General features: G+C 45.1%; 1 protein-coding gene across 3 annotated transcripts in view; it reads left to right on the forward strand.

Annotated features, from left to right (window-relative positions):
• Zmynd8 (Zinc finger MYND-type containing 8) overlaps positions 1–23584 on the forward strand; it is a 596751-nt gene that overhangs the window by 42834 nt on the left and 530333 nt on the right. For all 3 annotated transcript variants that reach the window (XM_068388417.1, XM_068388414.1, XM_068388416.1), the window contains exon 2: positions 19946–20394. In XM_068388417.1, coding sequence (XP_068244518.1) covers positions 19981–20394 — 414 coding nt within the window. In that variant the 5' untranslated portion in view covers positions 19946–19980. The remainder of the gene's footprint in view (positions 1–19945; positions 20395–23584) is intronic.

The raw sequence follows: 23584 nt of genomic DNA on the forward strand, positions 1-23584 counted from the left end.
CGAGGAATTAGCGCGACCGGAAGATTCCTCGGAAGAAGATCCATCAAAGGATTTAGAGTCCTCCTATCTGAGGGCTCTAAGAATGATGTGTAATCTCTCAGGTCTCGGGATTTACATCTGTCACCGCGACATACCGACGCTCCAGCTTTAGACAGACTATGTCGTCCTCCACCTAACCCTAAGACCAGAATCGAACCTCCCTGGTCTATTCACACTGCAGGCCATCTGAGGAAGGTCTCGCAGGCGGTCTCGGGGGAAACGGGTTCCTTGAAGTCTCAAGGATCCCATAAACTTCTGCAGTTTCCATTTTCGAGGCAAAAGCGTTTTTACAAGGTCAGAGATGCCAACCCTTCTCCTCTGACCCTGGATCCCCTCACAGCAAGGCTCACACCTGGCTGCTCTGCAGAGACTCTCTTCTCTCCCAGTCTCCTTCACTGCCACAGAAGCCTCGGCAATGGAAGCAGCGTCAATGTCCCTTCTGGAGGCATTATCCTGGTTTGACACGTGGTCAGGCACAGTTGACTACTTAGCGAGTCACGAAGACCTATCAAACCAAAACTCCATGCAGTCCCTGTAGGAAGTCCTAGCGGCTGGGGCCAAAACAATGGACTTCCTAACTGCTACGACTGCAACTATGTGGGGCAACTGGATTCTAAAAAGGAGGGAATCAGTGGTTTCCAGACTTCATAGGAGCATCGGTAAGACCGAGAAGTCAGATTTGAGGAACTCGGATCTTCTGCAACCTCTCCTCTTTTCTAAACAGGCAGTGTCCTCTGCCTTAGATACTTGGAGGAAAGAGACGCAGGACACCGCGATGCAAAAGGCTGCTTCCCTTCGCACAATGCAACAGCAGCCAACTCCACAACCCAAAACCACAACCGCAACTCCACTCCCAGCCAAGAGCCTCAGCCGCCCCTCTTTTATAGCCAAACCCATGGCCAGAGGAAAGTCGGCTCCTCCTAAGGTTAAAGGCAAAGGGAGGAACCCTAGACAGAAATAGGGTCACGGCTCCCCCCTCACAGTGCGTAGGGGGGTTGCCTGCAGGGGAGTTGGAGGAGGTGGAAGGCTATGGGGGCTATGCAATGGACCATCAAGGTGCTTCGTTGGGGGTACCGCATCCCCTTCATAGACTCTCCTCCTCCTCTAATTCCTCCCCTGATCTCATCCTCCCAGATCCCTTAGGGTCCAGGGAAACAGCAAGCCCTAGCTCGGGAGATCCAGAGTATGCTCCTAAAAGACGCCATTCAAGAGGTCTCCAACGCCTCCCCGGGGTTTTTCAGTCGCCTCTTTCTGGTAGAGAAAGGCTCGGGAGGTTGGAGACCCGTAATCGATCTCTCAACCTTAACCAGTTTGTGAAGCAAACTCCATTCAAAATGGAGACAGCAGCCTCCGTGACCCAAGCGGTGCGTCCAGGAGACTTTATGGCATCGGTGGACTTGAAAGATGCATATTTCCAAGTGCCGATTCATCGCACATCTCGGAAATTCCTGCGCTTTCTGGTTCAGGGTCGAATCTTCGAGTTCAAAGTCCTATGCTTCGGCCTCTCGACCGCCCCACAGGTCTTTACGAAGGTTTTCGAACTCGTATCTTCGTGGGCTCACAAGCACGGAATACGTCTGCTAAGATACCTGGACGATTGGCTACTCCTGGCCTCGTCCAGGGAGCTAGCTCTGGATCACCTGAGAAGACTTTTAGACCTTTGCAAGGACCTGGGGATCCTTGTAAACGCAGAGAAGTCTTGCTTGACTCCAACCCAAGTCTTAAACTATTTGGGTATGTCCATCAACACCCAGGTAGGGAGGGTGTTCCCTTCGGAAGACAGACTTCGGAGACTGGATCAATCCATCACCCATCTTTTGTCTCCACTACCGCCTACAGCCAAGTCGTGGCAGAGTCTTCTGGGCCATCTTTCCTCCCTGGAAAAACTAGTTCCAGGCAGAAGATCGAGAATGAGAAATCTCCAGTGGCATCTGAAGACCCATTGGTCTCAAAAGATCAATTCCCCATTCTTGTCAGTGGAGGTTCCAGCTCTGGTGTTACAAGATATTCATTGGTAGTCAACCAGAGAGAATACCCGAAAGGGCATTCCCCTCCTAAGCCCCAGTCCGAAGTTAAAACTCTTTTCGGACGCATCGCTACGGGGCTGGGGTTCCCACCTAGGCCCGAAATTAGCATCAGGAGTTTGGTCTCCGATAGAGCAAACTCCACATAAATCACCTGGAATTATTAGCTGCCTGGAAAGACCTAAAATTCTTTGTAAAAGATCTACAAGGACGAGAGGTGGTGCTGATGAGCGATAAATCCACAGCCGTCTCGTACATCAACAAACAGATTTGCCAGTGGGCGGAAGGTCACAACATTTCTCTCACGGCCAGGTTTATTCCGGGCCGGAGAAATATCGTGGCGGATCAACTGAGCAGGCATCACCAAGTGTTGAGTGGCGAATGGTCTCTGGATCCTCGAGTAGTGAAGACAGTAATAGCTTTGTGGGGTTTCCTCACAATAGACCTGTTTGCCACTTCTCTGAATGCGAAACTTCCCCGCTACGGGTCCCCAGTTCCAGACCATCAGGCAGTGATCCAGGACGCCCTTTAACATTCCTAGGACAACCTGGACGCATATGCCTTTCCACCCTTTTGCCTGCTCAGAAGGGTTATCAACAAACTCAAGACCTCCCGGAACTGCAAGCTAACTCTAATAGCTCCGGCATGGCCAAGCAGAAAGTGGTACGCAGACCCTCTTTCCCTGCTGGTTCAAGTTCCAAGGTTTGTGCCTCCAGAGCCCCTTCTGTTGACGCAGCCACACAGTGGTATCCCCCACAGGAGAATCCACTTCCTGAAGCTTCACGCTAGGGCGCATGATGTTAGGGGCGTGGCTATGTCCCTGGCCTTCAAGAAGAACTTTTCGGTGACGCAGGTCCTGCAAGCTGGGGTGTGGAAGCGTCAGACCACCTTCACGGCCCACTACCTGCAAGACGTGACACACAGAAGGCTCGATACGTTTTCTATCGGCCCTGTGGTGGCTGCACAACAGCTGGTCTAACCTCAGGCTCCTAATTGGACAAGTAGCAGAGGGTTGAGGGCATTGTTACCCGGTTTTAGTCTGTGTGAATGAAAAGATCTGTCTGGCCCTTTTCTTTTCTTCATCCTCTCCTCCCTTGGAGAAAAACAGCATCCTGGGTCCTTTGCACAGCTGACCTCGAACCTTTGCAGGTAAGCCATGCTTCCTTGTATTCCTAGTATTAAGTTGTAATACTGTCATGCCCCCATACCCTGACGAGGTGGCATTGGTTAAGTCGTAGCCTAGATTTCCTTCTAGAGAACTCCAGGTCAACTTCCTAGGACGTGTCACTGCCCACCTTCACACACGACTTACGTAGGTTGCAGCAGCCCCTCAGCTGTTTACAAGGCGCAGGGGCCCCAACCCTTGAGTTGCTTTATGAACTCGGGTTCGGGGCCCCCGGGCAAGCCAAAGCCAGTATGGCAGGGGACTTACCTCCCTTCCTAAGGGTTAAGTCACCCCATGTAAATAGCGTGGTTTGTATTCAGTTACGGAACAAATGACAAATTCGTAGATAATTTGTATTTTTCCTAACGATACAAACCTTAGCTATTTACAGTTATGTGCCCGCCAGCCCTGTCCCCCATGATAAGTCCTACCTCTTAAGTAAAGTTAATCAGTTACCGGTGTGTGAGGGGGGAGGGGTAGCTAGCTACCCCTCCCTACCCCCCCGCTAACTAGCGGTGGGGTAGGAAACCCTCGTTAAAACTTTATGGCTCGTCATCGGCTGCCGCCAAAGTAATTACCCCATCCATGTAAATAGCTAAGGTTTGTATCGTTAGGAAAAATACAAATTATCTACGAATTTGTCATTTTTTATTTTTTATTTTTGAGCTTTCCATTGATTTTTTATGAATATTTTATGTTACGCAGTTTCTTTCCAGTCACGACCAGTCAACCTCGCGACATTCTTTTTATTGGCTACTGTATATATACTGTATATATATATATATATATATATATATATATATATATATATATATATATACTGTATATATATATATATATATATATATATATATATATATATATATATATATATATATATATATATATATATATATATATATATATATATGTATGTATTTATGTATTTCATAGTCTTAGTCGTAGTCACTCTGACACTTTGGTGTTTTGTGACGGAAACTTCGGTTTCCCGTTACGCTGACCCTTCGGGTCCTTGTAACATTAGTTACGCTGAACCCTTGGGCTCTCGTAACTTTAGTCACTCTGACCCTTCGGTGTTTTGTGACAGGGAAACTTTGGTTTCCCGTTGCTCTGACTCTTCGGGGTCTTGCAGCACAGGCTACATTAGGCCTTTGGTCTCTCTTGCCTTTAGTCACGATGACCCTTTGGGGTCTCATGACAGAGAAACTTTGGTTTCTCGTTGCGTTGACCCTTGGGGTCTCGCAACACAGTTCACGCTGAACCTTTGGGTTCTCATGACCATAGTCATTACTTATATGACAGTTTGCGAACTCTTTTTGTGTTGATCGTTTGCACTCGCACAACACAGGCTGAACCTTTGGGGTGAGCGTAGCAGTTAGTAATCTCCCCACACTGAGAGCTCCGCGCGCACGACCAAATTGGTGCGCACGGCCAATTTGGCCCGCACGGCCAACTTCATTCACGCAATCAGTTGAAGTGCGCGAACAACTCTTATATGAGAGTTTTTCGAACTCTCGTTGCACAAAGTGTTCGTATAACCAACCTTATGCATGCAACCAACACTGCGCGCACAATCAGTTGAAGTGCGCGAACAACTCTTATCATAGAGTCTTTCGAACTCTCGTTGCACGAAGTGTTCGCACGACCAACCTTGCGCTCGCAATCAGTTGAAGTGCCCGAACCACTCTTATAATGGAGAGTCTTTCGAACTCTCTTTGCACGGTGTTCCCGCGTGCAAGAGTTTTACTCTCATGACAGAGAGTTTTCGAACTCTCGTCCCGTGAAGTGTTTGCGCGTGCGCCAACCATCTCGGTGCTCGCGGCCAACTGTACGCACGTGACCATCGTCATCAAGAGTTTTTCTCTTATGACAGAGAGTCTTCTGACTCTCGTCACACAAAGGGTTCGCGCGTGCGCCCATCGTCACCAAGAGTTTTACTCTTATGACGGAGAGTCTTCTGACTCGTCTCGCAAGTGTTTGCGCGCATGCAAAAATCCGAAGGGATGCCTGCTGCCTAGGGGTTTCCGACTCTCTACAGGTAACTATGACGCAGTTCCCTTGGGTTCTGGTCTTGTGAACCCGGTGGTTTCACGTAACACGATTCCTGAAAATTCCATCAGGAATCAGCGACAGAGTTCCTCCGGGTTCTCGTCACAACATCCCTTAGGGTTGTGAGAAAGTAATTCACAAATAGATTCTGAACCCCTAGGCTCTCACCCAAATCTCTTGGTTCCCTCGATCCAGAGTTTTTTCTGAAAACTCTATGGTCGACCTCCCCCCTCCCTACGGGATGGGTCTTCCAAATCCGTGACTTAATACATCACTCTACACTCCCAGCTGATTGCTATGTCAGCTAGGCTGGTTTTGCCAGCACCGATCCTTTCGTTTTCGAACGAACCACCGTTATCTTCCCTCCACCCTCCCACTTGGAGTGGTTTGGTTAGCAGACGGAAATTACCGGGGAATGAAAAAATTCTTTACATTCCAGTTCATTTCCCCTGGCAGGCTTTGCCCTAATTAGACGGTAGTTTTCTCACTAGCGAGAAATCGTTCGATGGCAATTCCTTCTGGTAAGGGGTCGATGGCAATTACAGTATGTCTGGTCTTCTTGAAGCAAACCCCCACATACGAGACTTCACCCTTTTCGGGAAACTCGTTCCTGAGAAGTTATACAGAACTTCAGTGGGTGTTGTTGAAACTTCATGAAGGCCGTAAGCCTTCCCGGAGCATGCGCTCTAGCCAAGACAAAACCGTGAGCTTATTGTCTTAGATTTGGGTTCTACCGTTTGATTGAATCTGCCTCTCTCGTCACTGTACCCTGGGTACAATGACTTGCCGTTTTACACGATAGGCTTCTGAGACTTTATTCTACCCTTACAGGATTATTGTCTCGAACGATTAGTCCCGAAGAAACAGTGTTAGCTGACGTTAAAGAACGATAGCAACAGCGTTGGCAACTTTTCATTACGTTTACGAACGTTTCAAACCCCACAGACACATCCGTGTCTGTGTATGAACACTGGCTATCCCCTCCCATAAAGAGTAGGGGCAAACCAAAGGATAAATGATCGCTTCTATAACTGTATATTTTGTTTGAGAACATGTGCGCTCTCATTCAAGAAAATATTACAGTTAGTCAACGATAAAAAATTACTTGGGCAATAATGTTGCGATTCGTCGCACATACATTATTTCTGCAACTAGATTCGTTGCAAACATTTCCTGGAAGCAGAATACGCATGCGCTAGCGCAGATGGACAAGTATATATGCGTGCAAGCGATATTTCTACTAACAAGGGCTATATATATCTTGCAATTAGAACTCTGCTCTATTAAGTTGTATAATTATATCCCTTACCGAAACCAAGTTATTCCATACATTACTTGGCTACTTTCCTGTAACCAGACATACAGCATTTACATTCTGCTTTCTTTAAGGCACTTTTCCTTTCTCCCGATCGGAAGTTTTAGTTTCCTTCAATGACTCTGACCGGAAACTTCTAATAGGCATATCTGTCCCCTAATAGGGAACAGTCAGTACTAATGCTATTTTGCCAATCGGAGACAGAAAAGGACAAACGTTTTTGCCCTAAAAAAAAAAAAAAAGTAAGAATCTCCGTTGCGAACATTTTCAACGTTCTCTAACTGAGTTCTGGACACGACTTTAAGTCAAGCTACGCATTTATGCTGGTAATGCTGTGGCCGGATGTAAACAGAAACAAACCCCCACACCCTTGATCACTCTGACAGACAAATTATCCCACAACACAAACTTTCCCCTTACTTTTACGTCAACTGGACTATTGCACTAAGGGAACAGTTGAACAAAACATAGCCTAAAACTCTATTGTTTACAACTGGATACTGAAATCCAACATTCAAATATTGATTATTATCAAAATACTCACACTTAATACTAATCATCTTAAAACTAAATCAGGCAAAATTAACAATTGCATAAACCACAATATTGTATATATATAATGGTACGTGCACGTACACAGCAACTGTCTCCAATAATCAGAGAAACACAATATATATACTGTATAACGGCACGTGTATGTAGGCTACACAGAAGCTATCCCCAATAATCAGAGAACCAATACTCGAGTAAGCACTCGTTAAAACCAACACCAACACATTCGCACGAAGTACCCAAAACTTAAACTTAACTATGTCGCGTGTGGACATCGTAGTCCACACGAAGCTGAACTGTGTCTTTCAAGAAACACTACCATAGCTCTGTGGTTAACAGTAGTATACACTAGGTGGCAATTTGCCACAACTGCCTCCCTGATTGTGGTCGTGGTAATATCATCATCATCATCAATAGAAACTTATATCAGGCCTTGGTCATCAACAATAGATAAAAAAAAACTTTCCAAAGGAGGAATTTTGGCCTGCAAATAAAAAAAAAAGAAAAACTTACGAACACTCTTAGCTAACTAAACTGTCGCACTATAATCAAAGATAAATAATAAACTTTCTATCATTCACGATCGCGCCTAACAAAGATAAATGAAAACACTGTACTTGAGCTAATACAAAAAATCACTTCCAAGTGGTCAATGAACAAAAAAATATTCCAGCATTCAGGACACAACGACTCCTGCTACAGTCAATAGAAATTGCATTGTTGCTTCCCCCTAGAGGAGCAACTTGTCCTCCAACCGCCGGCGAGCCATTCTCCCTCAGATCTGCTGCAGGTGTGGTCGTCCTTAGGGATTTCCGGACCCCCCTTCGAAACAGGAGCTGCTGCGCCTTCTTCAGCTTGGTGCTAGGAAGGACCCTTCTCCGGAGCCGTCGACATCTCATGCTCTGGAATTGTGTGAGGTCCATCTGTCCCCTTCTCCCGGCTCTTCCATGCGTGAACGAGGTGATTGTTCGCTTTTGCTTCTCCAATGGCCCCCTGCTGTCAACGAACCCTCTCTCCACACATGGGACCTTGTCGTCCCCTAACCTTCAACCCTTTCTTTCTCGTCACAGGAACCTGCAGTTTGCAGGTATAGATCTTCCTGGGACCTGCGCTCCTACCATCAGCAGTGCAAAAGGATGAGCATCACCATTGCCTCGCCCTTCGGGACTCATCCCTCGTAGGTCACCACGATCTGAGTGCTCTTTTTTTAGAAGGCGTTCACGCCCTAGAGCCTCGTGCTCACGAAACCGCAGTTGTTCCGTAACTGAAATACAAACCACGCTATTTAATATGGGTATTACTTTCGACGTAGCTGAAATGACGAGCCATTAGAATTTTAACGAGGGTTTACTACCCCCATCGCTAGTTAGGGGGGGTAGGGAGGAGTAGCTTGCTACCCCCCACCCCACCCCCCTCACACACCTGTGTGGTGAGCTCACTTTTACTTTGGCTCGGGTGGTGATCGGACGTGTCCGCTTTCACCCTCGCTTCTTTGACAGCCATTAATGCTTTTTTTCTTTTTACTTACTTTTTATTATACTTGTAATATATATATATATATATATATATATATATATATATATATATATATATATATATATATATATATATATATATATATATATATATATATATATATATATATATATATATAAACATTCTTTATGTTTATGTATATATTTGTGTATAGAAATGTAGTAAGTTTTCTTTTCAGTGTTTGTGCTTTGTGTGTAATGTACGACAACAACACCTGCGTAGTGCAAGGCCATCACGGTTCCACGTCATGGGGTACGGCTTCTCCCTCTTGGTCCATCGGTTTTTCCTTCGGCTTTTCCGTTAACTCGGCCGCCCTGGGGAATCATCATCGCTGGACTTTCTTCATTCATCTATTATCTTCGCTCTTCCTCCTTTCCTACGGGGAACTTGGATTCTCAGCGAAGGGAATGTGGGAGTTTAATTTGACTACGGTCTCTCTCTCTCTACTCGAGGTCGTTCACCCCTTACTACTACTACGTACTATTACGGAAGCTCCTTTCCCGTCGCAGGTTGGTGTGCTATTCCGTTTATTTGTCTCATTATTTTAATGAAATCTAATTGTATTTTTAACTTTTCAGCTTCTCTGTGGAGAACACTTCCTTTCGGGGGTCAGTGGTTCTTACTATTTTTGATCATTCTTAGATGAATTACATAATTATAATTCTGTTATAATTCTGTTTTTGTTACAGTTCTCCGCCCTCTCCCTTCTCCCGTGAATGTCAGTGGGGGAGGAGGGCGCATACCTAATTTTTAATTCTTATGTTTTGCTCTTCCCTCGGGGTTACTCTTCGGAGTTCCTCCCAGGGGAATTTCTGTTAAATAATTATTTAACTTTATTTTCCCAGTTAACTATGCAGTTTTTCTTCATTTGACTAAAGTGTGCCAACGAAGCAGAGCTCTCCTGTTTGTGCCTGGGGAGTCTGCTGTCGCTGCCGTCTCTCTAGGACATCATCATGGGCGTTATCCCTTCTCTTAGAAGTCCTCCCGTGACAACTGTCAGCTCTTCAGTTCATATTAGAACGCTAAGGAGGTTCGCCTCCAGGGGTAGGTAACTTCCCTTCCGAGGGAGGTTCCTTCCCAGGTGTGAGAGCTTCCCCCTGCAGAGGGGGAACTTCTCATACCTTAATAATTCCTGGATGGGTTTTCCTGGTCCTCAGGCGGTTATGCTCTTGTAACCATGCTCAAGGAGCTGAGCGGTTGCAAGGCCGGGCACATGAAAACTTCAGGTGGCTATGCTCTTGGGGTTGAGCGGTCGCACCTGCAGCTATGCTCAAGGGGCTGAGCAGCTGCAGGATCAGTCTGGTGATCTCTCTCGTTCACGAGGGAGTCCACTCTTTAGGACTCCTCTTCGGAGGATTGCTCCTTATAGGTCAGCTCTCTTGTTCGCGAGAGAGGCCACTCATAAAGACCTCTCTTCGGAGGATTGTTCCTGATTAGACCAGCCGTCTCCTAGACCTGCTGACCTGCCGTCTCCGTTCCTGGCTGCTGACGCTGTGGGCGCCCACGCATCCCGTTATCCAACGGGCACCGGTCCCTTTGGGGCAAAAGGGGCTTTCTCACATTGTGAGTAAGTCCCTTAAGCGCCAGGTATCCCCTGCGCGACAAGGTTCTTCTGCTCGCGCACAAGCGCTCGCCTGCTGTTCCTGAGACTGCCATCCAGAGACATCCTGTTCCAGGGACTGCGCGCCAACGTTCACCTGCGCATCAGCGCACATCGTTGGAGTTTCCTGAGATAGCGCACAGGCGCTCACCAGTGATTCAGCCTGCGAGTGTCTGCTAGTCTCTTCTACGAAGGGTACCTCTCCCGTTCGCGGGAAAGGTCTCTCATAGAGACCCTTCCTCGGAGTATCAAGCAGATCTCCCAGTGCTGAGCCAGCTGACCTACCGATCTTCCAGCTCAACCTTGCACTGCAACGAAGGACTTCGGCTCTGGACTCTGAAGCAGTCCTGCCTACGGTCCTCATCGGGGGATGACCGCCCTTTTTAAGGACACATCCCAGTTCCTGATCGTCCTGTCAGCTGACCCTGCATCCTAGCGCGAGCGTGCTCGCCGATGATCTTCTTACGCCAACAATCTTCGTACGCGCGCAAGCGCCGACGATCTTCTTGCCCGACAATTTTCTTTCGCGCGCAAGCGCTGATGATCTTCCTACGCGCGTAAGCGCCGACAATCGTCTGCGTGCGCTCACCGATCTTCTAACGCGCATGAGCGCCGACGATCTTCTTAAGCACGCAAGCGCCAACGATCTTCTTATGCGCGCAAGCGCCGACGATCTTTTTCGCGTGCGCGCGCCAACAAACTCCTACGCACTGCAGCACGCTCTAACATTCTGGTCCACACGGGGTCTTCATTCTAATCCTGCACATCAATATGATTCTTGCGCACTCTATGAAGTCTCGCCCGCAAGCGTGCGAGCGTTTTCAGCAGTCTCCCGCGCGCGAGCCCAGGGTATTACCTCGCATCCGCATCAGCGCTTCGACAGTCTCTCGCGCGCGCGACCCCCGGGCATTCCCCATCGCGCGAGCGCCAGCGCGCTCCCTAGCGCAATCACCAATACCCTCCCTCGCGTGAGGCTGCCGGACATCGCGCGGTAAGCGCGCCATCGCCACATTCCCCCCCCTCCAAGCACAGAACAACGCGCTTGCCGGTGGGGGGGAAGGTTCCAGAAAGGCCCAGGGACATGCCTTCCTTATCTTTTTACAGGCGATATCCCCTCCAGAGCGAGTGTCTGACAGCGCAGCCGTCAGCCGGCAGCCTGGTTTAGGACTCTAATCAGAGCGGTAGCACAGACTTTTAAGCTGTTCTCTCTGAGTTGAGCCAGAAATCCTTGGCTACATCCACTCCCCCAATGAGGAAAAGAGGAGTTTCGGACGAGGTAACTTCTACGAGGTCGTAGCTGTCTCCTCGTAAGTCTTTGCGTCAGGCACTCTCCCCCCTCAGACTTTTCTCCCTCACCTTCGGACGAAGTTTTCCCATCCCCTTGAGATGTGTCTTACGTTCGCTGAAGGGTCTGCCCTATGAGCCCTTAAGGGCCTCAGGCTACTCTCTCAACCTTAAGACCGTCTTCCTCGTACCTCTGTTCTCCGCTAAAAGGGTCAGTGAGCTACATGGTCTGTCTTACGTCACCCATTCTAAGAGATGGGGGGGCGGGGGGGGAGTGTCTCGCAACTTCGTACCGGGCTTGGTGGCTAAACTCATAATCCTTCATCTACTGATGAGAGATTTCGAGAATTTCCACACTCAATAAGGTAACACAGGATGCAGTCTAGTCGTTACTATGCCCAGTCAGGGCGTCAAAGAAATATCTGAAGCGCACCAGACTTTTCAGACCACGTTCTCTGTCATGTTTTCCTTGTACCAACAGGGTAAAGAAGAGAATCTCTCGCAACACCATCTCTTTCTGGCTCAAGAAAGTTATTGCGAGGTCTTTTCACGGAGACCCAGAGGCAGCGCAACCCAAAGCCCATTAAGTTAGGGGAGTGGCTGCCTCTCTGGCGTTTAAGAGAATTTTCTCACTCTCCCAAGTCTTAAGTGTTGGGGTTTGGAAATGCCAATCTACATTCACTGCTCACTATTTGAGCGACGTGACACATAGGTCTCTAGATACCCTTTCTACAGGGCCTATTGTGATAGGTCAACAGGTGCTGTAATTACCTTACGCCCTTTCAGGGGACAGTAACCATTGGTTGAGGATTCTGGGTTACACTAGGTTTTAAGGACATCCATCTATCTTCTTCGCCTCCTTCTCCCCCACATCTGGACTCGCCAATGGAAATAAGGTATGATACTCATCTGATTCCTCTCACAGGGTATAAGTTATACTTGTGGTCACGAGGTTTCCCCTTTGCAAGGTCGGGGAAATCCTAAGTTTGAAGGGATCCGAGTCGAAGGTTCCTGACCCACTTCATCTTGAAACATTTGTTTCCTAAAGGCTGCAAACCTTCATTTGTGCTGAAGATTATGGGGTTCTACAAAGAAAGAAGATTAACGGAAGGTTGTTGCTTCAAAAGAGTCTAGTCTGAGGACTATCTTCCCTAGGAATAGGGAACTCCTTGGCTGCCCTGGCCTCAAGACTAAGTCTCCTATAGTAAAGAATGAGGGTTTGTATCTAGTGTAGGAACAAATGACAAACTTATAACAGAGTTTGTATTTTTCCTAACATACAAACCCAAATTCTTTACTCAAATCTTCCCTCCATCACCGCCCCCTAGGATAGTCCTAGCTAGAATCCGATTGAGGGTAAACAGCAGCTACCGACCGGCGGTCCCCCACCACTAACAGGTTGGTAATTACCTGCCCGGTCGTTAACGACCTTGTTAAGGTTTTTCTGCCGTATTTTCCAGCTCGCGCTAGAATATCTCCTATAGTAAAGAATTCGGGTTTCTATGTTAGGAAAAATACAAACTCTGTTATAAGTTTTTCATTTTTATAATAAGAATACCATATTACTTCCAAATTTGTCATGTTATTTCACTTTTAGTATACAGTATATAACTGTAAAATTCTAATTATCAGTTATTTTATGTGTTTTTTTTTTTGGGCTCGAGCCATGTCGTCCTGATGGAAGTTAACTTTCGGCAGCTTCCTACTGTATAATATTTTGACGGTAATTCTCTTGTAATATCACTCACAGAAATATTATACAGTTGGAAGCTGCCGAAAGGAACTTCCATCAGGACGACATGGCTATCTCTCCCAAAAATAGATTTTTCCTATGTCAAAATCTGTTTTTTTCAATATTTAACTTAGCCGGTGATTATATAGCTGCAACTCTGTTGCCCGACAGACAACTCTACGGTAAAAACTCGCCAGCGATCGCTACACAGGTTGCGGGTGTGCCCAACAGCGCCATCTGTCGTCCAGATACCCAGTACTCAATGTAAACAAAGACTCAATTTTCTCTCTGTCGAGCTATCGACAAGACGTACTTACTCGCTGTTGCTAAACTGGAGTTTTTTCACAACTAATTGGTGAAGTACTTTATTCTAGTTTTGAGCTTTCGCTATGCAGGTGTTTTATCTTCATCTTAAATCTTGAACTCGTTTTGGATAGATTTAATTATGGTGACAAAGAGAGTATGGACTTTCTTTCACTTTTAAATGGCCGACCCTTCCCTTAGACGGAAGTTTGTTTAGGCTTTTAGTAATTATATCACGTTATAGATTTTCCTCTATATATTTTATATCTCTCCGCCTTTATTAGGCCTCTTCGATTAACTTTCCATTTATTATAAACATATAAAAATAATTTTAATGTTTTGTTTATATAGACCTTTCCTGAGAGTAGGCGGTCCTAACTTGGAAACCGAAGTTAATCAACGTTGAGCCCTTTATATCGTAATTAGCTTTTAAAGAGCTAAGGATTTAAAACTTTTTAAATGTAATATTTTGTGAAAGAATTTCTTTGATAGTCTTCGTACTGTTTTCAAAGATGAACTAACGTTTAGTTTATTTATGCTACGCAGTTGTTGACGTTCAGGACGTTCAACATGCGCTCTATCGTTACGATAGAGAGAGAGTGTATCACGGTTTCACTTTGCAGTGAGAGTAAATCGATTCTGACGTTTTGTTCATTCTTTCTTAGCTTAAATGTTTTAAATTCTATTTTAAAGGAACTTTTTATTTGAAAAACCTTTCAGTTTTTTCCTTTAGTAAAATAACATGTTTTTTTGACGAAATATAATTGGGCTCTTCTCTTAGGTGCGAAATCAAGAGAGAAAGAGAGAGAGAGATAGAGACGGAGGGAGAGAGAGGAGAGAAAACGTTCCGTTCAAGCGGGTAACGTTGTTCTCGAGTTACTCTCGTCCCTAGTCGCTGTACGGGGAGGAAGGATAAAACGTTTTAGTTTTTTATTCTCGTCCCCAGGCTATGTGCGGTGAGAGATTGAAAACGTAGTTATATGAACTAGTGTTTAGTCTCTTTCCCAGCCACTGATTTTTTTATCTTAAAATATGTTTTCTGTTTTTTGCTGGTATTAATGAGCTTGCATTATACGACTGATTTCGCGATTACTACCTTTTAATGAAGGGTAGAATTGCGTGTTTCAGGTAGAAATCAGTAAAAGTTTCGATTTCAGAGAAACAAGTGCAAAACAGAAAATCGAAGTGATAAAGTGATATGCGCAAAGTGTTACAGTGTTGCGTCCGAGGGTTCGTCTGTTCGTGCCTGTCGTTCACCTAGTCCGGGACCTCTTACATGCTCCCAAGCCCAGGGGAGAAGTAATGTCAAACGACTTATGGGTTCGAGAGGCCTTGACCAACGAACAGACGTTTTCCCTCTATGGTATCGGGTGTATCTTACCAAGATCTCCCCTACCATAAGACGAGAGAGACGTTGTTTCTCCTCGTCATCCGAAGGCTTTTCGCATAAGAAACCTGTCACAAGGTTTCGAAACCCTTAAGCGAAAGTCAGTCCTTTCAGGACAGGTCCAGCGTCCTGGTTACAACCATTAGGACAGCTCTGACCTTATGCAGTCATCGGATAACTGCTCGCCGCCTAACAAAAGCGTAACACAGACTCCGAGAGTCTTTTTTTGTAGGCAAAGTGTTGCGGTCACAGACGTTACCCTCGTCTCTTACCACAACCATTTCCGTTGATCCTTAATGGGTTGTATGGCAAGACATGCAGTATATGCTTGCCTCCCTTATGGAAGACTATTCTGCCGATTAGTCCGTTGAGTCTAGCCGTTTATCTCATCGATATCCTGGCTTTCAGCCAACCTAACGTTCCTTTGTGCTTACTGTTGACGTTGGCGTAGCTTAGTCACGTCAGTCAGGTTGTTTCGAACCACACTCGATGCGGTCTCGTGTGGTTTTTCAGCCGCATTTGGACGTTAGGCCACTTGCTGATGCTCCTGTTGACGTTCAAGACGTTCACTAACAATCGGAGTTGACTTGTTTTGACGCTGTGCGTCAACCTCCGCATTCTAGAGTTGTTTTGACTGCTCAGTCTAGGCAGTCAAAGCAGTCTCGAGTGGACGCTGTGCGTCCTCACACACCTGTTGTGGTTGACAGTTCAGTTGTTGACAGTTCACAGACTGTCAAGCAGTTACATGACGTTGCGTTCTGGTCCGCTACTAATGCACCAGTGAGTGTGGACTCTGCTTGTAAAGCATTGCCACCACGGTAGGTCTCTCCCTTGCTTGAGACTCAGCTTTTATCGGACAAGGTTCCTGTAGATGAGGAAGTTGCTGTTCCCCCTCCTACTGATATTCCCTTGAGGACTCTGTCAGATGGAGAAGAGCCTAAAGCTGCTTAGCCTCCTATGGACTTTAATTAAATCATGATGATTTTTTTAAGGATCTTTGTCCGGATCTTTTTGTAACTGCTGCTCCTCGTTCGCCTAAACGTCAGAGCTTACATTAGGCCTAGCTACTTCGAAGCCGTTGTTTTTAAGCTAGTGCTCTCTCGCTCTCCTAGAGAGCTTTACGTTGGCTAGGCGACTGGTTTTTCACCAGGAGGAGTTTGGGGGATACAGCCTTTGCTTTCCCTTCTTTTAAACTGGTTTATAGAGCGAGAGTCTGATATGACACGAGAGAAGTTCTCGGCTTGGGAGTTCATGCCTCTGCCCAGATAGACTTCTCAATTCTCGTAGACTCTCCCTGGCGCCTGGCCAGGAGACGCTCCAAGTTGTTTACAGGTCAACTTCACAGCTGTTTTCGAGCCTTTGAAGTTTTGCTGTACAATTATGTCACGCATAACAAGGCTTTCAGGGATGGTAAACGGTACCGCCTCAGTCGCTAACCCCGTCTGTTGCCACACCTGCTCCCGTAGACCCTTAATGGGCTTTGCTGCAAGACATGCAGTCCAAGCTTGCGTCCTTGATAGAGGACTTTAATGCGGAGAAGGTTGCTACCGAACCTTCTGGCCAACAACCTTCCAACCGGTCGGTTGTGCGCCCTGTTGACGCTGAGGTAACCTACTCGCGTCTGCCAATTGAGGTGGTTCCTCCACCGATGCGACCCAGTGTGGGTTGCCAGCCGCACGTTGACGTTAAGCGACGCTCGGAGGTGGTTGTTGACGTTCAGGACGTTCAACAACCAGCAGAGGTGACTTGTTTTGACGCAGTGCGTCAACCTCAGCAACCCGGTAGGGTGTTGACTGCACAACCCAGACGGTCTAGACAGTCTCGGGTTGACGCTGTGCTTCCTCGCGCACCCATGGTTGTTGACAGTTCACAGACTGTGCAGCAGTTCCATGATATTGCGTCCGGCTCCGTCACGCATCCACCAGTGCGACCGGACTCAGCGAGCCAGACGTTGCCCACTCCGTTGCCGTTTCCTCATCAGTTTTCGGATGAGGAACCCTCTGATGAGGACGTTGCTGAACAACAAGACGATCAGCCTCCAGAATAGATCAAGCCCTGCTATCCATCCAGAAGATGCTGAAGAAGGAACGCTGCTCAGTCAGGCTGTGGATGAGTCTGGTAGGGACGCTGTCATCCGTGGAACAATTTGTGTCACTAGGAAGACTACACCTCCGTCCTCTTCAATACCATCTAGCTTTTCACTGGAAAAAGGACAAGATGCTAGAAGCGGTCTCGATCCCGGTTTCCGAAAAGATAAAGTCTTGTCTGACTTGGTGGAAGGACAATATCAACCTAAGAGAGGGTCTTCCCCTGGCTGTTCAGACTCCCAACTACGTTCTCTTCTCGGACGCATCGGACGTGGGCTGGGGCGCGACACTAGACGGTCGGGAATGCTCAGGACTGTGGAACTCGAGTCAGAGGAGCATGCATATCAACTGCAAGGAGCTGTTGGCAATACATCTGGCCTTGAAAAGCTTCAAGTCTCTCCTTCGAGGCAAAGTGGTGGAAGTTAACTCGGACATCACCACGGCCTTGGCGTACATCTCCAAACAAGGAGGTACCCACCTACTGACGTTGTACGAGATCACAAGGGACCTGCTCATCTGGTCAAAAGGTCAAGACATCTCCCTAGTAACGAGGTTCATCCAAGGCGACTTGAACGTCATAGCAGATTGTCTCAGTCGGAAAGGGCAAGTAATTCCAACCGAATGGACCCTCCACAAGGATGTGTGCAAGAGACTTTGGGCCACTTGGGGTAAAACCATCCATAGATCTCTTTGCAGCCTCGCTGACCAAGAGGCTTCCAATCTATTGCTCTCCAGTCCCGGACCCAGCAGCAATACATATAGATGCTTTCCTCCTAGATTGGTCACATCTGGATCTCTACGCATTCCCACCGTTCAAGATTGTCAACAAGGTACTGCAGAAGTTCGCCTCTCACGAAGGGACAAGGTTGACGTTAGTTGCTTCCCACTGGCCCGCGAGAGAATGGTTCACCGAGATACTTCGATGGTTAGTAGACGTTCCCAGTAGTCTTCCTCTAAGGGTAGACCTTTTACGTCAGCCACACGTAAAGAAGGTACTCCAAAGCCTCCACGCTCTTCGTCTGACTGCCTTCAGACTATCGAAAGACTCTCGAGAGCTAGAGGCTTTTCGAAGGAAGCAGCCAGTGCGATTGCTAGAGCAAGGAGAGCTTCTTCCATTAGAGTCTACCAATCGAAGTGGGAAGTCTTCCGAGACTGGTGCAAGTCAGTTTCTGTATCCTCGACCAGTACCTCTGTAGCTCAAATAGCTGTTTTTCTCTTATACCTGAGAAAAGGACGATCCCTTTCAGCTCCCACTATCAAGGGCTACAGAAATATGTTGGCATCGGTCTTCCGGCATAGAGGCTTAGATCTTTCCAAACATAAAGATCTGCAAGACCTCCTTAAGTCTTTTGAGACCACCAAGGAGCGTCGTTTGGCTACCCCTGGATGGAATTTAGACGTGGTACTAAGATTCTTCATATCAGACAGGTTGGAGCCGTTACAATCAGCCTCCCTGAAAGATCTCACTCTTAAGACTCTTTTCCTGGTATGCTTAGCCTCGGCTAAAAGAGTCAGTGAGATTCATGCCTTCAGCAAGAACATAGGATTTTCGTCAGAAAAAGCCACTTGTTCGCTACAACTTGGTTTTCTAGCCAAAAATGAGCTGCCTTCTCGGCCTTGGCCTAAATCTTTCGATATCCCCAGCTTATCGGAGATCGTAGGCAATGAACTAGAAAGAGTCTTATGCCCTGTTAGAGCTCTTAAGTTCTATTTAAAGCGTACTAAACCTTTACAAGGCCAATCTGAAGCTTTATGGTGTTCAGTTAAGAAACCATCCTTGCCTTTGTCAAAGAATGCTTGGTCAGACTTTATCAGATTGTTAATACGAGAAGCTCATTCACATCTGAGTGAGGAAGACCGAACTTTGCTTAAGGTGAAGACGCACGAAGTTAGAGCTGTAACAACTTCCGTGGCCTTTAAGCAAAATATATCTCTGCAAAGTATAATGGACGCAACCTATTGGAGAAGCAAGTCAGTGTTCGCGTCATTTTACTTGAAAGATGTCCAGTCTCTTTTCAAGAACTGCTACACACTGGGACCATTCGTAGCAGCGAGTGCAGTAGTGGGTGAGGGCTCAACCACTACAATTCCCTAATTCCATACCCTTTTAATCTTTCTCTTGAAATGTTTTTATTGTTGTTTTTTGGGTTGTCCGGAAGGCTAAGAAGCCTTTCGCATCCTGGTTGATTTGGCGGGTGGTCAAAGTCATTTCTTGAGAGTGCCTAGATTAGGGGTTTTGATGAGGTCCTGTTGTATGGGTTGCAACCCTTGATACTTCAGATCCTAGGGGTCGATCAGCATCCTAAGAGGATCGCGAGGCTCCGTAAGGAAGACGTACTTAAAAGGCAGAGAAATTGTTCAAGTCGACTTCCTTACCAGGTACCTATTTATTTTGTTTTTGGTTATTTTGATAACTTCTAAAATGAAATAAAAACTCTTAGCTCATAAAAGTGTAAACATATATTGCTGGTCTCTACCCACCCCCCTGGGTGTGAATCAGCTATATAATCACCGGCTAAGTTAAATATTGAAAAATGTTATTTTGATAATAAAATAAATTTTTGAATATACTTACCCGGTGATTATAAATTAAAGGACCCTCCCTTCCTCCCCAATAGAGACGCAGTGGGACGAGGAGAAAATTGAGTCTTTGTTTACATTGAGTACTGGGTATCTGGACGACAGATGGCGCTGTTGGGCACACCCGCAACCTGTGTAGCGATCGCTGGCGAGTTTTTACCGTAGAGTTGTCTGTCGGGCAACAGAGTTGCAGCTATATAATCACCGGGTAAGTATATTCAAAAATTTATTTTATTATCAAAATAACATTTTTATAAATTTGGAGTTTTACTAATGATAGTATTATTTTCAGGTTATATAAAAGGCAGCTATAGCTCTAATGTAACCATGTCAGCAGAAACCAAGACTTCCCCAGAAGATGAATATATATCAATCTCCCAGGAGCCTGCTGAGGAATATGAGAATCTCAGTGATATTGACTCGCATGCTGACAGTGAGCGTGATGCTGTGTCTGAAACTGGCTCAGAAACCCCCTCCATCTCTGACAAATCCAGTGCTCGGAACTGTCGGTCAACATCTAACACACCAACAAATACTAGATCGACCCGAAGCAGAGACAATCCTGAGTTTGTAGCTAAACAAAAATCTTTTATGGCTAAGATTCAAGCTGCAACGTCTGGGGTGGAGAGCCCCATGGCAAGACCTGACACACCTGGGAAAAGAAAAAGAGATAGTAGTGCCTCATCAACAAACAGTTCCTCCAAGAAAAGAAAGTCGGGGAAAGCAGATAATAATGGCCAGGTAATGAGTTTGAATCCTGCCTCTGTCTACTGTTTTCTGTTATGTAAATTTCTTTCTTGTATCAATAGGTGATTTGAAGAGATTCTGCTTCATGCTGCAGCTTTACAGCATTTTGTTGGAGTTCATTATTACAGAGGTCAAGGTATAATTTGACTTCTTAAATCTTTTACCTTGATAAGTGGATTACAGTACTCTATTGTACTTTTATCAGGAACAGCACTAAAGTTATTTGTTCCTACATGAATACAAACTTTCCTTCTTTAATAGTTGTATGTTTTCAGTGTAGCTGGAATACAGCTGTAAATATTTAAATGTGGTGTTGGTAGCTACTGGATTGACCCGGGGAAGCTCCGCCCCCTGCCAGGACACTGAATAGCCACTTTGCTTTTATCCACCAGAGAGTACAACTAAGTGTTTTAATCTTTTATTTATTCCTACGTGTATACAAACTTCTGAGTCATTTATATGGGTTATTGCAAGTCATATTTTCTATGACCGGCCGATCAAAGATTTGGTTTGATTGCAACATGCTTCATTGCTGGGCAACCATTGCCCACTGAGCAAAAGGATTCCTCCTCGCAACACTGCTGGTTGCGAAGTGAAGAGGTTGTGCTCTCGCTTTTGGATAAAGGACAAGGAGATTGTTGGCGATACGATCACGGAAACGATAATTTGTGAGAAGGCCAGCGCTATCTACAGTGACTTGAAGGCGACGCGCCCTGGGGGTGACGCGGAGGAGAGTTCAGCCGATCCTACGACGGAGGAGTTCAAGGCGTCTCGAGGTTGGTTCGAGAAATTTAGGAAACGGACTGGGATTCATTCAGTTGTTCGTCATGGAGAAGCTTCGAGTTCGGACACCAAGGCTGCTAAAGACTTTGTTAAAAAGTTCGAAAGCATCGTGGGGGAGAAAGGTTACGTAGAGCAGCAGGTGTTCAACTGCGATGAAACCGGTCTGTTTTGGAAAAAGATGCCTAGTCGAACGTACATTACCGCCGAAGAGAAGAAAATGCCTGGACATAAGCTATTGAAGGATCGGTTGACTCTTGCGCTTTGTGCCAACGCCAGCGGGGACTGCAAAATTAAGCCTTTGTTAGTTTACCATTCCGAAAACCCTAGGGCATTTAAAGCACATAGAATTAATAAAGACCTGCTACATATTCTATGGCGTTCTAATTCTAAGGCTTGGGTTACTAGGCATATCTTTGTGGAATGGGTAAATGTAGTTTTCGGCCCTGCTGTCAAGAAGTATCTTCGGGAGAGGAATTTGCCTTTGAAGTGCTTGCTTTGTTTGGACCAGCAAATCATCTCTAATTTTAATAAGCTGTACACCAAGCACTTATTTAAGCAGTGCTTTAACCCGAGAAATGCGGCAATGTCATTTTACTACAGTCCCGTGGTGCGGCTATCTTGACAAAAATGCAATGTTTCAGAATTTAACCCATAACTATACCAATGTTTTTGTAATAACTTTGTGCATGTATCATCCAAATATTTTATCCTACATCCTGTTTGTTATTTTGTTAGAAACCATCAAAGTTAATTTTAAAGCGCGACGTGGAATCTTGCGTGATGGCCAATGGGTGAGTCTGGATTGTCTTTCATGGCTGGGGGGGTTGGGTAGTATGTTGGGTGTCACCCACGGTATCAGGGGACTGCTTGCGCCCGGTAGAGGTTAGATATTTTTATTTACTACATTCCGTACTATGTAATGAAGGTTTTAGGCTATTTTTAACAAATAGCCTTTACTATATATTGAAAAGTGTCGTGATAGAAAAAAAAATACTTTATATTTTCAAATCCTATGATATAGAATTGTATCCATTCCTGAAATGAAAATGATAATTTTAATTGATGTAGTCACATTTACTATTTACAAACACTTTATTTGCTTCGTTTTTTTTTCCTTTATCTATTCATAAAGTGACTATTGTTACCATTGCAATTCTTTTAAATCTGTTCAAAATAATATATCATATTTAGAGAGAATATATATTTTTACTTATATTTTTGATAAACCAACTTGAAATATTTGAAGGAATGCAATATCGTAGTCTTTTAAAAATATATATATATTAGTTGTAACCTAAAAAGTCATAATATTTAAAGTACATAAGAGAGCAATAATTATATCATATTGAAAATATAACTATTATTGGAATCTTGTATAGATAAACATAGTAACTAATAAACTCATGACCTGGCTTATGTGTTCAGACTAATTACAATAGGTTTTTATGACATTTTTAAGCATTTGTATATAGTAATGCGTACTGTATATCAAAAGCATCACCGCATATTAAAGTATACAGTAGATACGGTATATACAAAAGATATAGAAAATTCCTATTGTGGATATACATAATGAAAACAGGCTATATAAAACATTTCTTAAAAAGATTATTCTCTCTCTCTCTCTCTCTCTCTCTCTCTCTCTCTCTCTCTCTCTCTCTCTCTCTCTCTCTCTCTCTCTCTCTCTCTCTCTCTCTCTCTCTCTCGTATGCCAGTGACGAAAGCAGTCAGTTGGACATAAAGGCACATTACATTACATTATAATAGTAACTCATACTCCTTGTAAACAACCCTCCAGTAACTTATAATAAAATTATACTTTGTAAACAAACACTCGCAGATATTCAAAACAAAAACATTCGGTATTATTGTCGTAATTTAAAACTAGGCAACCGCCGTCCTGACGTAGGATTTGAGAGTTGCCACAGGTTTTATTTCCCTTCCTACACAATATATTACGATGTGATATCGTTGGTGTGTATGTGTATGTATAATGTTATATGTTTTTTTTTTTTCATCATTAATGTTTCTAATATGTTAATATAAAACCAGTTTTAACTGAAAATAATTACAATTCACCTTTTTCCCTTGCAAAAAAGTTAGTCCATATATGGAAAGGTTTTTTATTATACATAATTATATAGGCAAAATAAAGTTATAAACATTAAAATTTCTACCAGAAATATTATTTTATCATAAGAAAAATAATAAAAGTCGAATAAGTTCACAAGGGATTTGCAAGAAGAGATAAAAAATTGTGTTCTGAAGAAGCTTATAGCAGTCTCCCATAAAGCCGCTCAAGAGGCTTGTAGCAGTTCTCGGGTTAATGTCACGCAAAGTTCCAACTTAACTTTGCGTGAATTTTGGAGGAGCCACTTCAATATCGTGCACTGCTTAAAGA

This window comes from Palaemon carinicauda, chromosome 15 (assembly GCF_036898095.1).
Source record: "Palaemon carinicauda isolate YSFRI2023 chromosome 15, ASM3689809v2, whole genome shotgun sequence".
Taxonomy (NCBI): Eukaryota; Metazoa; Arthropoda; class Malacostraca; order Decapoda; family Palaemonidae; genus Palaemon; species Palaemon carinicauda.